Source organism: Salvelinus fontinalis, chromosome 34 (assembly GCF_029448725.1).
Source record: "Salvelinus fontinalis isolate EN_2023a chromosome 34, ASM2944872v1, whole genome shotgun sequence".
NCBI classification, from domain to species: Eukaryota; Metazoa; Chordata; class Actinopteri; order Salmoniformes; family Salmonidae; genus Salvelinus; species Salvelinus fontinalis.
Window position 1 is genome coordinate 37,841,655 of NC_074698.1, and position 15,722 is coordinate 37,857,376.

A 15,722-nucleotide genomic window follows, 5' to 3' on the forward strand; every position below is an offset into this window, starting at 1 on the left:
TGTCTAGTGTTGGATGGTGTGGGGGGAACAGTCTGTCTAGTGCTGGACGGTGTGGGGGGAACAGTCTGTCTAGTGCTGGACGGTGTGGGGGGAACAGTCTGTCTAGTGCTGGACGGTGTGGGGGAACAGTCTGTCTAGTGCTGGACGGTGTGGGGGGAACAGTCTGTCTAGTGTTGAATGGTGTGGGGGGAACAGTCTGTCTAGTGCTGGACGGTGTGGGGGGGAACAGTCTGTCTGGTGTTGGATGGTGTGGGGGGAACAGTCTGTCTAGTGCTGGATGGTGTGGGGGGAACAGTCTGTCTAGTGTTGAATGGTGTGGGGGGAACAGTCTGTCTAGTGTTGAATGGTGTGGGGGGGCTCCGTCTGTCTAGTGTTGGATGGTGTGGGGGGGAACAGTCTGTCTAGTGTTGGATGGTGTGGGGGGGAACAGTCTGTCTAGTGTTGGATGGTGTGGGGGGGAACAGTCTGTCTAGTGTTGAATGGTGTGGGGGGAACAGTCTGTCTAGTGCTGGACGGTGTGGGGGAACAGTCTGTCTAGTGTTGAATGGTGTGGGGGGGAACAGTCTGTCTAGTGTTGAATGGTGTGGGGGGAACAGTCTGTCTAGTGTTGAATGGTGTGGGGGGAACAGTCTGTCTAGTGTTGAATGGTGTGGGGGGAACAGTCTGTCTAGTGTTGAATGGTGTGGGGGGGAACAGTCTGTCTAGTGTTGAATGGTGTGGGGGGAACAGTCTGTCTAGTGTTGAATGGTGTGGGGGGAACAGTCTGTCTAGTGTTGAATGGTGTGGGGGGAACAGTCTGTCTAGTGTTGGATGGTGTGGGGGGAACAGTCTGTCTAGTGTTGGATGGTGTGGGGGGAACAGTCTGTCTAGTGTTGGATGATGTGGGGAGAAACAGTCTGTCTAGTGTTGAATGGTGTGGGGAGAAACAGTCTGTCTAGTGTTGAATGGTGTGGGGGGAACAGTCTGTCTAGTGTTGGATGGTGTGGGGAGAAACAGTCTGTCTAGTGTTGAATGGTGTGGGGGGAACAGTCTGTCTAGTGTTGGATGGTGTGGGGGGAACAGTCTGTCTAGTGTTGAATGGTGTGGGGGGAACAGTCTGTCTAGTGTTGGATGGTGTGGGGGGAACAGTCTGTCTAGTGCTGGACGGTGTGGGGGGGAACAGTCTGTCTAGTGTTGAATGGTGTGGGGGGAACAGTCTGTCTAGTGTTGAATGGTGTGGGGGGAACAGTCTGTCTAGTGCTGGATGGTGTGGGGGGAACCATCTGTCTAGTGTTGGATGGTGTGGGGGGAACAGTCTGTCTAGTGTTGAATGGTGTGGGGGGAACAGTCTGTCTAGTGCTCGACGGTGTGGGGGGAACAGTCTGTCTAGTGTTGAATGGTGTGGGGGAGAACAGTCTGTCTAGTGTTGAATGGTGTGGGGGAGAACAGTCTGTCTAGTGTTGAATGGTGTGGGGGAGAACAGTCTGTCTAGTGTTGAATGGTGTGGGGGAGAACAGTCTGTCTAGTGTTGAATGATGTGGGGGAGAACAGTCTGTCTAGTGCTGAATGGTGTGGGGGGGAACAGTCTGTCTAGTGCTGAATGGTGTGGGGGGAAGAGTCTGTCTAGTGTTGAATGGTGTGGGGGAGAACAGTCTGTCTAGTGTTGAATGGTGTGGGGGGAACAGTCTGTCTAGTGTTGAATGGTGTGGGGGCGAACAGTCTGTCTAGTGTTGGATGGTGTGGGGGGAACAGTCTGTCTAGTGTTGAATGGTGTGGGGAGAAACAGTCTGTCTAGTGTTGAATGGTGTGGGGGGAACAGTCTGTCTAGTGTTGAATGGTGTGGGGGGGAACAGTCTGTCTAGTGTTGAATGGTGTGGGGGGAACAGTCTGTCTAGTGTTGGATGGTGTGGGGGGAACAGTCTGTCTAGTGTTGAATGGTGTGGGGGGGAACAGTCTGTCTGGTGTTGGATGATGTGGGGGGGAACAGTCTGTCTAGTGTTGAATGGTGTGGGGGGGAACAGTCTGTCTAGTGTTGAATGGTGTGGGGGGCACAGTCTGTCTAGTGTTGGATGGTGTGGGGGGAACAGTCTGTCTAGTGTTGAATGGTGTGGGGGGGAACAGTCTGTCTGGTGTTGGATGATGTGGGGGGGAACAGTCTGTCTAGTGTTGAATGGTGTGGGGGGGAACAGTCTGTCTAGTGTTGAATGGTGTGGGGGGAACAGTCTGTCTAGTGTTGAATGGTGTGGGGGAGAACAGTCTGTCTAGTGTTGAATGGTGTGGGGGGAACAGTCTGTCTAGTGTTGAATGGTGTGGGGGGAACAGTCTGTCTAGTGTTGGATGGTGTGGGGGGAACAGTCTGTCTATTGCTGGACGGTGTGGGGGAACAGTCTGTCTAGTGCTGGACGGTGTGGGGGAAACAGTCTGTCTAGTGTTGGAAGGTGTGGGGGGAACAGTCTGTCTAGTGCTGGACGGTGTGGGGGGGAACAGTCTGTCTAGTGTTGGACGGTGTGGGGGAACAGTCTGTCTAGTGCTGGACGGTGTGGGGGGAAACAGTCTGTCTAGTGCTGAGCGGTGTGGGGGGAACAGTCTGTCTAGTGCTGGACGGTGTGGGGGGAACAGTCTGTCTAGTGTTGAATGGTGTGGGGAGGAACAGTCTGTCTAGTGTTGAATGGTGTGGGGGGAACAGTCTGTCTAGTGCTGGACGTTGTGGGGGGAACAGTCTGTCTAGTGTTGAATGGTGTGGGGAGAACAGTCTGTCTAGTGTTGGATGGTGTGGGGGGAACAGTCTGTCTAGTGCTGGACGGTGTGGGGGGAACAGTCTGTCTAGTGCTGGACGGTGTGGGGGGAACAGTCTGTCTAGTGCTGGACGGTGTGGGGGGAACAGTCTGTCTAGTGCTGGACGGTGTGGGGGGAACAGTCTGTCTAGTGTTGGATGGTGTGGGGGGAACAGTCTGTCTAGTGTTGAATGGTGTGGGGGGAACAGTCTGTCTAGTGTTGGATGGTGTGGGGGGAACAGTCTGTCTAGTGTTGGATGATGTGGGGGGAACAGTCTGTCTAGTGCTGGACGGTGTGGGGGGAACAGTCTGTCTAGTGTTGAATGGTGTGGGGGGAACAGTCTGTCTAGTGTTGAATGGTGTGGGGGGAACAGTCTGTCTAGTGTTGAATGGTGTGGGGGGGAACAGTCTGTCTAGTGTTGAATGGTGTGGGGGGAACAGTCTGTCTAGTGTTGAATGGTGTGGGGGGAACAGTCTGTCTAGTGTTGAATGGTGTGGGGGGAACAGTCTGTCTAGTGCTGGACGGTGTGGGGGGGGAACAGTGTCAGATACCCAGGATGAAGAAACCTGCAGGGCGCTATGTTCCAGACACTGATGCTGTGTCTCAAATGGCACCCAGTAGGGAATATGGTTCCACTTGGGACACAACCTCTACTGTCCTCCTTCAGGGATGTGTGTGTGTATGATTGACATCCATCATCCTCAATCAGGGTGATGTTACTAATATGAGTCTATTCTTATGTTATATAACATTTCTGATTGATGTTTGATGAAAAGGAAAATATCACTCAATGTCGCCTTTCTTTCTTCCCCATGTCTCCAGAGTCCTGGGGTTGAGGGATGACTCAGACTGGGGAAGAGAATGCTACTCACCGTGCAGCACCCACTGATCCCCAGCGCCATGTCTTACTACCCTAGAGCCAACCACTGTGTTTGGGGGACCACGTCTCCATAGCTACAACAGCAAAATATACACATCTTCAATACATGAAAACTGAGAGAGGGATGGAACCATATTTCAGATTGAATGTGAGTACTGTGGATATTAAGTAACAAACACAGTCTTACAAACTGTCAGAGGCAGAGTGAAGAACAGCATGGAGGACAGTGAGCTTATCTTTCTGGAGCGCCATGATGAAGGCGAGGGCCCTACCGTGGCCTTCTCCAAAGACAAGCCTGGAGTCAGGGAGGCCAGGGACAGTAGGCCCGACTCAGGCCTGGGGCTAGGTTTGGGGCTGAAGCCAGGCCAGGGACGCCGCTCCTCGGGCTTCCACATCCCCCTCTCCCCCTCCTCTCCGGGCTCCCTGGCTGACCTGGCCATGGCCTCATCGCCACCCCCCGGCCTGGTGAAGTCCTCCTCCACAGAGCTGCAGACCAAAGAGACTGGTTCCTTGAGAAGCTCCAAACCCCTCTTCAGCCTGGTCAAGTCCCTCTCCACCGAGATCTCCCACCTCGAGCCCGAGGTCTACCTCTCCAAGTCGGACTCCAAGCTACACATGCACCCCTGGAAGCAGTTCACCCAGACACAACCCAAGCTCCAGGAGGCTGGTTCTGGGAATGATAGCTGGATGGCACCCCCGTCCCCCGTCTCCCCCACGGAGCCCAAAGGAAGTTCCCTGATGACCGAGTTTGAGGACACGCGGAGGAAGTTCTCTGAGGCCATACAGGACCCCATGAGCATGTGGGGTAAAATGATGGGGGACGAGTCGAGCTCGGGGAGCCCCAAGCAGAAGGTGTCTGGGGGGGTCGGGGACTCACCTGCCTCCCTTGGTAGCTATGGAGGTGGTGGGAGTGGGATCCCATTGAACATTGAAGACGGGAGCACAGAGACACAAGTAAGATACAGACGTGGAACAGACAGCGAACTGGGTGTGTGTGAAACCCCACTAAGGAGACCCAGGAGGGGCCCTTTGAAGCCCTCACTTTCCCCAGAGCACCACAGCCAGCTGGGGGATAGCCTCTACGAGATCTGCACCAATGGAGACCTCATCCAGGTGATAGAGGTCCAGGGGGGCGGATCCAGTGGAGCTGGTACCAGAGGCCAGCATCGAGGAACCCGTCCCCAGGCTCGAGGCAGGATTCCTGGGGTTCCTGTGGCCTCAGTGCCTGTCCGCTGGCTCTTGTTTGTGGGCGTACTTGCCTACGGGTTCTTTGTGCTCCCTCTGCCCTCCTATGTGACTGGGCTGTCCCTGGGGCTAGCATGTGGGTTCCTGTTAGGGTTGGTGGTGGTCCTGGTGTTCACGCCCCGTCCGCGCTCCAGAGCTTTGCCACCCTGGGGCACTACAGGGGCCCGGTGGTCCCAAGACAACAGCCTGCTGCACTCGGACCCTGTTGGTGGGCCGCGCACAGATGCAGAAGTCCTGGAGGTGAGTTTGAGGATATGGGAGTGGTTACACACATAAGTAACATAGATTGATAGAGTTACAGTAGGTAAACACAGACGGACGGGCGGACGGACGGACGGACGGACAGACAGATTGTCACAGTCAGACAGACAGATACATAGGCAGACAGACAGACAGACAGACAGACAGACAGACAGACAGACAGACAGACAGACAGACAGACAGACAGACAGACAGACAGACAGGCAGGCAGATGGTCAGCCTTTAAAAAAAATACAAAGAGAACAGGCTTTCATCAATTTTTTATTTATTTTTATAGTTGATACATTTCTGTCTCATGAACCAAAGCACGAGCCACATACTGTATCTATGGTAACAATCATTACAACTCTCTTTGTCTCTATAGAGTGGAGGAGTAGAGACCTTTGTTTCTGTGAATGGGTGAGTGAATGAGGCCAGGTGCTGATTAGAGAGGATAGTGAGAACTGAGGGGCTTACAGCCATGGGGCTGCTTCCGCAATAGCAGCCTATTCCCTTTGTAGTGCACTACTTTTGACCAGGGCCCTGTTAAAAGGTGGTGCACTACATAGGATGCCATTTTTGGGACGCATACCATCTCCCTCAGTTGTAGCCCATGTAGTTCCTGTACATCCTCTGCCCCTTGGCCTTTGATTAGTGAGGAATGAGGGGCTTATAGCCGCCCGGTCCAGATACAGCACAGCATCTCAGTGTACTGTAGCCCAGGTAGTCCCTGTGTTCCCTCTGGCCCTTGGCTTTCTAGAGCTGGAGCTACACAGTGCTAATAACCCTCAGAGCCCAGTTTAAAACCCTCTGTGTCTAGGCCAGTAGACTAGTCTGATGGATTGATTGTGGATTGGTTGTGGTTTAACGTCTGTCTATCCGCGTGGCAGACTTCCACCTGTGTTGTCACTCTGTGCTTTGTATCGTTTTTCAGAATTGTTTGTCAAATGCGTGCGTGTGTCTGTGCCTATGTTTGTGTTGCTTCACAGTCCCTGCTGTTCCATAAGGTGTATTTTAATCTGTTTTTTAAAATCTAATTCTCCTGCTTGCATCAGTTACTTGATGTGGAATAGAGTTCCATGTAGTCATGGCTCTGTGTAGTCTGTTCTGGATTTGGGGACTGTGAAGAGACCTCTGGTGGCATGTCTTGTGGGGTATGCATGGGTGTCCGAGCTGTGCGCCAGTAGTTCAAACAGACAGCTCGGTCCATTCAACATGTCAATACCTCTCATCAATACAAGCAGTGATGAAGTCAATGTCTTTTCCACTTTGAGACAGGAGAGATTGACATGCATATTATTAATATTAGCTCTCCAGCCATGCTGCCCTGTCCTGAACTAATTGCAATATTCCTAAATATTTTTTTGGTGGCACCTGACCACACGACTGAACAGGTGCGACAAAACTAGGGCCTGTAGGACCTGCCTTGTTGACAGTGCTGTCAAGAAGGTAGAGCAGCGCCTTATCAGGGACATACTTCTCCCCATCTTAACTACTGTTTTATCAATATGTTTTGACCATGATAGTTTACAATCCAGGGTAACTCCAAGCAGTTTAGTCACCTCAACTTGCTCAATATCCACATGATTTATTACAAGATTTAGTTGAGGTTTAGGGTTTAGTGAATGATTTGTCCCAAATACAATGCTTTTAGTTTTAGAAATATTTAGGACTAACTTATTCCTACCACACACTCTGAAACTAACTGCAACTCTTTGTTAAGTGTTGCAGTCATTTCAGTCGCTGTAGTAGCTGACACTCTGGCTTTCCTCAAAGCCAGTGGTAATTCATTAGTAAAGATTGAAAAGATTAAAGGGCATTGACAGCTGCCTTGGGGAATTCCTGATTCTACCTGGATTATGTTGGAGAGGCTTCCATTAAAGAACACCCTCTGTGTTCTGTTAGACAGGTAACTCTTTATCCACAATATAGCAGGAGGTGTAAAGCCATAACACATATGTTTTGCAGACTATGATCGATAATGTCAAAGGCCGCACTGAAGTCTAACAAAACAGCCCCCACAATATTTTTATTGTCAATTTCTGTGTGTCTTCCAAGTCCAGTAGGTGACCAATCAGACATGCCAGACAAGCAGATTGATGTCACATCGTGACTACGTTACCTAAGCCCTAAGCCTGAGTTCTGCCTCAGAGGAACAGAAACATACCTGATTCACACTGTAGGGTCGACCCAACCTGTACTGGTCTGGCTTGAATGTTTTATTTTCATATTGTTCTTTCCAGCGTGGTTGCAGCAGTTATGATGGAGGTGTAACCATGCCAGTCCAGTACAGCTCCACTTAGCTCAGTAGTGTAAAGGGGTAATAGAGAGCTGCCCCTAGCTCTGGTTTCACTGCCACAGATTTGACTACAGGTAAATCACGGCGCTCAATAACCAATGAGTATTCAGGTAATACTAGGAAGGGTTATACTAGAACAATTACAGCAGGGAAGGAAGACAGATTTGAGACAGATTTGCTGACTGTGAAAGTTAACTGCCACAATATCTGACAACAACAAAAATGTCAACGTACAAATCACCTTTATGAGATAATTCATGGTAAGACACTGTAAACAACAATAGCAAAAGTAAACATCAATGAACAAATGTGACTGCCCAAGTGAACACAATGTAAGAAAGTGAAAATAAGGTGAGTTTATTATTAAAACACTAACAAACAAAAAAAGCTCACCAGGCAATACCCCAGAGCGCTAGAGCCAGTCTCCTGTGATAGATAAGACATGTATAGAGCCAGTCTCCTGTGATAGATGAGACATGTATAGAGCCAGTCTCCTGTGATAGATAAGACATGTATAGAGCCAGTCTCCTGTGATAGATGAGACATGTATAGAGACAGTCTCCTGTGATAGATGAGACATGTATAGAGCCAGTCTCCTGTGATAGATGAGACATGTATAGAGCCAGTCTCCTGTGATAGATGAGACATGTATAGAGTCAGTCTCCTGTGATAGATGAGACATGTATAGAGTCAGTCTCCTGTGATAGATAAGCCATGTATAGAGCCAGTCTCCTGTGATAGATGAGACATGTATAGAGCCAGTCTCCTGTGATAGATGAGACATGTATAGAGCCAGTCTCCTGTGATAGATAAGACATGTATAGAGCCAGTCTCCTGTGATATATGAGACATGTATAGAGCCAGTCTCTTGTGATAGATGAGACATGTATAGAGCCAGTCTCTTGTGATAGATGAGACATGTATAGAGCCAGTCTCTTGTGATAGATGAGACATGTATAGAGCCAGTCTCCTGTGATAGATGAGACATGTATAGAGCCAGTCTCTTGTGATAGATGAGACATGTATAGAGCCAGTCTCTTGTGATAGATGAGACATGTATAGAGCCAGTCTCTTGTGATAGATGAGACATGTATAGAGCCAGTCTCTTGTGATAGATGAGACATGTATAGAGCCAGTCTCTTGTGATAGATGAGACATGTATAGAGCCAGTCTCCTGTGATAGATGAGACATGTATAGAGCCAGTCTCTTGTGATAGATGAGACATGTATAGAGCCAGTCTCCTGTGATAGATGAGACATGTATAGAGCCAGTCTCTTGTGATAGATGAGACATGTATAGAGCCAGTCTCTTGTGATAGATGAGACATGTATAGAGCCAGTCTCTTGTGATACATGAGACATGTATAGAGCCAGTCTCTTGTGATAGATAAGACATGTATAGAGCCAGTCTCTTGTGATAGATGAGACATGTATAGAGCCAGTCTCTTGTGATACAAGAGACATGTATAGAGCCAGTCTCTTGTGATAGATGAGACATGTATAGAGCCAGTCTCCTGTGATAGATAAGACATGTATAGAGCCAGTCTCCTGTGATAGATAGGACATGTATAGAGCCAGTCTCTTGTGATAGATGAGACATGTATAGAGCCAGTCTCTTGTGATAGATGAGACATGTATAGAGCCAGTCTCCTGTGATAGATGAGACATGTATAGAGCCAGTCTCTTGTGATAGATGAGACATGTATAGAGCCAGTCTCCTGTGATAGATGAGACATGTATAGAGCCAGTCTCCTGTGATAGATGAGACATGTATAGAGCCAGTCTCCTGTGATAGATGAGACATGTATAGAGCCAGTCTCTTGTGATAGATGAGACATGTATAGAGCCAGTCTCTTGTGATACATGAGACATGTATAGAGCCAGTCTCTTGTGATAGATAAGACATGTATAGAGCCAGTCTCCTGTGATAGATAAGACATGTATAGAGCCAGTCTCCTGTGATAGATAGGACATGTATAGAGCCAGTCTCTTGTGATAGATGAGACATGTATAGAGCCAGTCTCTTGTGATAGATGAGACATGTATAGAGCCAGTCTCCTGTGATAGATGAGACATGTATAGAGCCAGTCTCCTGTGATAGATGAGACATGTATAGAGCCAGTCTCCTGTGATAGATGAGACATGTATAGAGCCAGTCTCTTGTGATAGATGAGACATGTATAGAGCCAGTCTCTTGTGATAGATGAGACATGTATAGAGCCAGTCTCTTGTGATAGATAAGACATGTATAGAGCCAGTCTCCTGTGATAGATAAGACATGTATAGAGCCAGTCTCCTGTGATAGATAGGACATGTATAGAGCCAGTCTCTTGTGATAGATGAGACATGTATAGAGCCAGTCTCTTGTGATAGATGAGACATGTATAGAGCCAGTCTCCTGTGATAGATGAGACATGTATAGAGCCAGTCTCCTGTGATAGATGAGACATGTATAGAGCCAGTCTCCTGTGATAGATGAGACATGTATAGAGCCAGTCTCCTGTGATAGATGAGACATGTATAGAGCCAGTCTCCTGTGATAGATGAGACATGTATAGAGCCAGTCTCTTGTTATAGATGAGACATGTATAGAGTCAGTCTCCTGTGATAGATGAGACATGTATAGAGCCAGTCTCCTGTGATAGATGAGACATGTATAGAGCCAGTCTCCTGTGATAGATGAGACATGTATAGAGCCAGTCTCCTGTGATAGATAAGACATGTATAGAGCCAGTCTCTTGTGATAGATGAGACATGTATAGAGCCAGTCTCTTGTGATAGATGAGACATGTATAGAGCCAGTCTCCTGTGATAGATGAGACATGTATAGAGCCAGTCTCCTGTGATAGATAAGACATGTATAGAGCCAGTCTCTTGTGATAGATGAGACATGTATAGAGCCAGTCTCCTGTGATAGATGAGACATGTATAGAGCCAGTCTCCTGTGATAGATGAGACATGTATAAAGCCAGTCTCCTGTGATAGATGAGACATGTATAAAGCCAGTCTCCTGTAATAGATGAGACATGTATATAGCCAGTCTCCTGTAATAGATGAGACATGTATAGAGCCAGTCTCTTGTGATAGATGAGACATGTATAGAGCCAGTCTCTTGTGATAGATGAGACATGTATAGAGCCAGTCTCTTGTGATAGATGAGACATGTATAGAGCCAGTCTCTTGTGATAGATGAGACATGTATAGAGCCAGTCTCTTGTGATAGATGACACATGTATAGAGCCAGTCTCTTGTGATAGATGAGACATGTATAGAGCCAGTCTCTTGTGATAGATGAGACATGTATAGAGCCAGTCTCTCGTGATAGATGAGACATGTATAGAGCCAGTCTCTTGTGATAGATGAGACATGTATAGAGCCAGTCTCTTGTGATAGATGAGACATGTATAGAGCCAGTCTCTTGTGATAGATGAGACATGTATAGAGCCAGTCTCTTGTGATAGATGAGACATGTATAGAGCCAGTCTCTTGTGATAGATGAGACATGTATAGAGCCAGTCTCTTGTGATAGATGAGACATGTATAGAGCCAGTCTCTCGTGATAGATGAGACATGTATAGAGCCAGTCTCTTGTGATAGATAAGACATGTATAGAGCCAGTCTCTTGTGATAGATGAGACATGTATAGAGCCAGTCTCTTGTGATAGATGAGACATGTATAGAGCCAGTCTCTTGTGATAGATGAGACATGTATAGAGCCAGTCTCTTGTGATAGATGAGACATGTATAGAGCCAGTCTCTTGTGATAGATGAGACATGTATAGAGCCAGTCTCTTGTGATAGATAAGACATGTATAGAGCCAGTCTCTTGTGATAGATGAGACATGTATAGAGCCAGTCTCTTGTGATAGATGAGACATGTATAGAGCCAGTCTCTTGTGATAGATGAGACATGTATAGAGCCAGTCTCTTGTGATAGATGAGACATGTATAGAGCCAGTCTCTTGTGATAGATGAGACATGTATAGAGCCAGTCTCTTGTGATAGATACAGTGCATTCGGAAAGTATTCAGACCCCTTGACTTTTAAATATGTTTTTACATACCGCCTTATTCTAAAATGGATTAAATAAAACAATGTCCTCATCAATCTACACACAATACTCCATAATGACATCCCAATACTCCATAATGACATCACAATACTCCATAATGACATCACAATACTCCATAATGACAAAGGGAAAAACGTTTTTTATAAATGTTTGCAAATGTATTAAAACTAAAAAACAGAAATACCTTATTTACAAGTATTCGATAAAATAAAGAGAGTGTCACGCCTCTACCTCTTATGTTGTCCACCTCTTCTCCTGCTGTTGGAGCACGGAAACCCCATTTTTCCTCTTAGGGAAAGTGTTGGGTGAAATGCTGTTGTTCACGGTAAGCCCCTATGGGCCCTGGTCAAAAGGAGTGCACTATATAGGGTGCCATTCCAGACACAACCCAAACCTGTACCATACAACCTCCATGCATTCTAGGGCTGGATGAACGAGATGCCCGTGTACGACCCGGAGACATACCACCCGTCGCTCACCCATTCTGTGTATGCCACCCTGGAGGGCAGCTGCCTACGCCTGGCCTACCCCCGCACCAACATCCCCCGACGGGCAGCCTTCGACGAACTGCCCCATGAAGCCGTGTTCCTGCGCTCGCGCTGCTACCAGCTGGCCAACTGCAAGGTCAGTGTGTCCATATAGCATGACATTTGCTTAAAGATTTCTGAAGCATCTAGGCTTTATAAAGGCTTTGTTACGGTAAGTTGTTCATTATTTCTTGTTTCTTATTTCAAACCAGGTCTCTCTGTTGCCTGCTGCCTTGGCACGGAAGAGAGTTTGGAATAAGAAGTACCCTATCTGTATCATACTGGCCGAGGGAGAGGTGGGGAGAGAGGAGGAGGAGAGAGTGGAAGAGGGGCAAGAGGAGGAGGAGAGGACAGACAAGCAGACACTCCCAGACACACAGACACAGGGCCTCCCCGACACTCTCTACCTCTTTGGTCGTACAGGAAGAGAGAAGGAGGATTGGTTCCAGCACTTCCTGTTAGCCTCGAGGTCAGAGTTCAAGAGCAGCCCAATCAGAGACGTGCCCAAGTCTGGTAAGAAACCGTGCTGCCCCCTACTGACATGGTAGGTTACATCACAATGGCACCCTATTCCCTGTGGGCCCTGGTCAAAAGTAGTGCACTACATAGGGAATAGTGTGCACACGCTGGACAGGAATCTGTGGTTTGTAATTTTTCCATATATAATTAGTATTGAATTGAGTGTAATGCTATTTTAACCACCTTCCTCCCCTGTTCCTTACCCCCTCTGCCACTTGACCTGTCTGCCTGTTTTCTTGACTCTCTCCCTCGCTCTATCCTCCTCCATTTCTCCCCACTTCCTTCCTTCCTTCTCTCTCTCTTTCTTTCTCTCTCCATCTCTCCCATCTCTCTCTTCCCCAGAGGTGTTATGTAGTGGGAGCTCCAGTATGGACAGTACGGAGAACCTTCCCCCTCTGATTGGCCTGAGTGACCTGGTGGACTACGGCTCCTACATGAGCCGCCTCATTGGCTTAGAGGGTAGCAGTCCCAGCCCCAGCCCCTGCCACAGCGACCAGGGAAGCCCCACAGCCAGGAAGAAGGTACGCTACAAGACTGGACTATTAACCTGGTGGTTCAATGGTGTTTCAATACGAAGACGTTTATTCTTCCCCATACAGCTCTGGTCAAAAGTACTACACTACATACCGTATCTGCAAATCAGATCACCATTTTGGGTTCTTAACCTCTGAACCCTTAACAATCGTTCGAATCCTTAACATAACTCACACTGATTAGAGTACATCAATACAGCCACATTTACAGTCCAGTCAGTCTTTGGCCTTGGAGAGAGGAGGATAGATACTGACTGACTCAGCTAGATGCTGTATACATGCTGAGTGGACCAAATGGATCAGATATCACCTGGCTGGGATATTAATAGGAGCAGTGTACCTGCCTGTGTCGTATTCATTGGGCACCCAGCGGAAGCAAACAACCAAAACGGGGAGGGACCTACCTGAATTTGACTGATTTGTTGTGGCTTGTTTGCTACGGTCTGCACTAAGGAATATGACCCTGGCTTGGCTGTGTGTTCTGTTCTGATGTCCTGTGTGGTGAGCATCTGTTGTAGAGTAGGTAGTAGTGAGATGGGGCCTGATCCTAGATCAACACGCCTACCGCAATCTTTTTGGGTAATCCGGCTCTGTTCTGTTCTCTCCTCTATCCAGTTCCCCAGTGAGGAGGCATCAACAGAGGGGGGCTGCCCAGCAGAGGGCCAACCGGCCTGGGTCAATGCCCTGGTGGGGAGGATCTTCTGGGACTTCCTCCGGGAGAAGTACTGGGTGGACCTGGTGGCCCACAAGATCCAGAAGAAGCTGAGTAAGATCAGGGTGAGTCTGGGAGTTGGGGAAGGGGATGGGGGTTGGTGGGTGTATGAATTGATGAGTAGGTGGGTGGGAGTGTTGGTGGATGGATGGATGGGTTCGTGGGTCAGTGGGTGGGTGGGTGGGTGGGTAGGTAGGTAAGTGGGTGGATGGATGGATGAATGGACAGATGGAGGAAATGTCTGTATGTAAAGAAAGTAATATCAATATCCTCCATATCTCTGCACTACATGGTAAGTCCTATAGAATCCAACTTCAGTGCATGATCCTCTCACTCTCACTGCGGTACTGGGGCACTGCCAGCAGCATACCACCCTGCATACCACTGCTGGCTTGCTTCTGAAGCTAAGCAGGGTTGGTCCTGGTCAGTCCCTGGATGGGAGACCAGGTGCTGCTGGAAGTGGTGTTGGAGGGCCAGTAGGAGGCACTCTTTCCTCTGGTCTAAACAAAGATCCCAATGCCCCAGGGCAGTGATTGGGGACACTGCTCTGTGTAGGGTGCCGTCTTTCGGATGGGACGTTAAAACGGGTGTCCTGACTCTCTGAGGTCATTAAAGATCCCATGGCACTTATCGTAAGAGTAGGGGTGTTAACCCCGGTGTCCTGGCTAAATTCCCAATCTGGCCCTCAACCATCACGGTCACCTAATAATCCCCAGTTTACAATTGGCTCATTCATCCCCCTCCTCTCCCCTGTAACTATTCCCCAGGTCGTTGCTGCAAATGAGAACGTGTTCTCAGTCAACTTACCTGGTAAAATAACGGTAAAATAAAATAAAATAAAAAAAACTGGGGACTGGGGCACTGGAGCACTGGGGAACTGGGGTACTGGGGCACTGGGGTACTGGGATACTGGGGCACTGGGGTACTGGGGCACTGGGGTACTGGGGCACTAGGGCACTGGGATACTGGGGCACTAGGGCACTGGGATACTGGGGCACTAGGGCACTGGGATACTGGGGCACTAGGGCACTGGGATACTGGGGCACTAGGGCACTGGGATACTGGGGCACTAGGGCACTGGGGTACTGGGTACTGGGGCACTAGGTACTGGGGTACTGGGGTACTATGTACTGGGGCACTGGGGTACTGGGTACTGGGTACTGGGGCACTGGGAACTGGGTACTGGGGCACTGGGACACTGGGGTACTGTGGTACTAAGGTACTGGGACACTAGGGTTCTAAGGTACTAGGGCACTAGGGTTCTAAGGTACTGGGGCATTAGGGTTCTAAGGTACTGGGGCACTGGGGTACTGCTCTGTGCTTGTTACTTATACATCAGTCATACTGTTGAGCACAAGGTCAGATGCGGGCAGCAGGCCATCAACATTGGACAGTGGAAAGGGGGATGAGAGGAGAGGAAGAGGAGGGTTAATGCCTTGTCAGCTCCCTCTATCATGGGCTGTCATGTGCTGCAGCTCCCCATTACTCACTTTCCTCCCGATCACACATGCACACATGCATACACACTTGCACGCTCACACTTGCATGCATGTACACACACACACCTGCACACACACACCTGCACACACACACACACACACACACACACACACACACACACACACACACACACACACACACACACACACACACACACACACACACACACACACACACACACACACACACACACACACACACACACACACACGCACACGTCATACATTTTCTGAACACCATTATTGTATGTTCTCCTACAGTTGCCGTACTTTGTGAATGAACTGAAGTTGGCTGATCTGGACATGGGTACCTGCATACCTCAGGCGCTCAGCATCTCCAAACCCTCACTGGACCACAGAGGTGTGTCTGTATCTTTCCTCTGCTCAGATTGACATCCAGCGCACACACACACATTACTTTCCCAGACCAGACCCAGTGCTG

At 48.7% G+C, this 15,722-nt stretch overlaps 1 protein-coding gene across 4 annotated transcripts in view; it reads left to right on the forward strand.

Moving 5' to 3' along the window:
• Positions 1–15,722, forward strand: part of LOC129833830 (testis-expressed protein 2-like) — a 29,132-nt gene that overhangs the window by 10,864 nt on the left and 2,546 nt on the right. For 3 of the 4 annotated variants that reach the window (XM_055898653.1, XM_055898650.1, XM_055898651.1), the window contains exons 2-7: positions 3,577–5,119; positions 11,914–12,114; positions 12,230–12,530; positions 12,879–13,057; positions 13,685–13,846; positions 15,542–15,641. In XM_055898653.1, coding sequence (XP_055754628.1) covers positions 3,851–5,119; positions 11,914–12,114; positions 12,230–12,530; positions 12,879–13,057; positions 13,685–13,846; positions 15,542–15,641 — 2,212 coding nt within the window. In that variant the 5' untranslated portion in view covers positions 3,577–3,850. Of the gene's footprint in view, positions 1–3,056; positions 3,430–3,576; positions 5,120–11,913; positions 12,115–12,229; positions 12,531–12,878; positions 13,058–13,684; positions 13,847–15,541; positions 15,642–15,722 lie in introns of those variants that run through there. The other variant, XM_055898652.1, reaches the window with a different exon arrangement.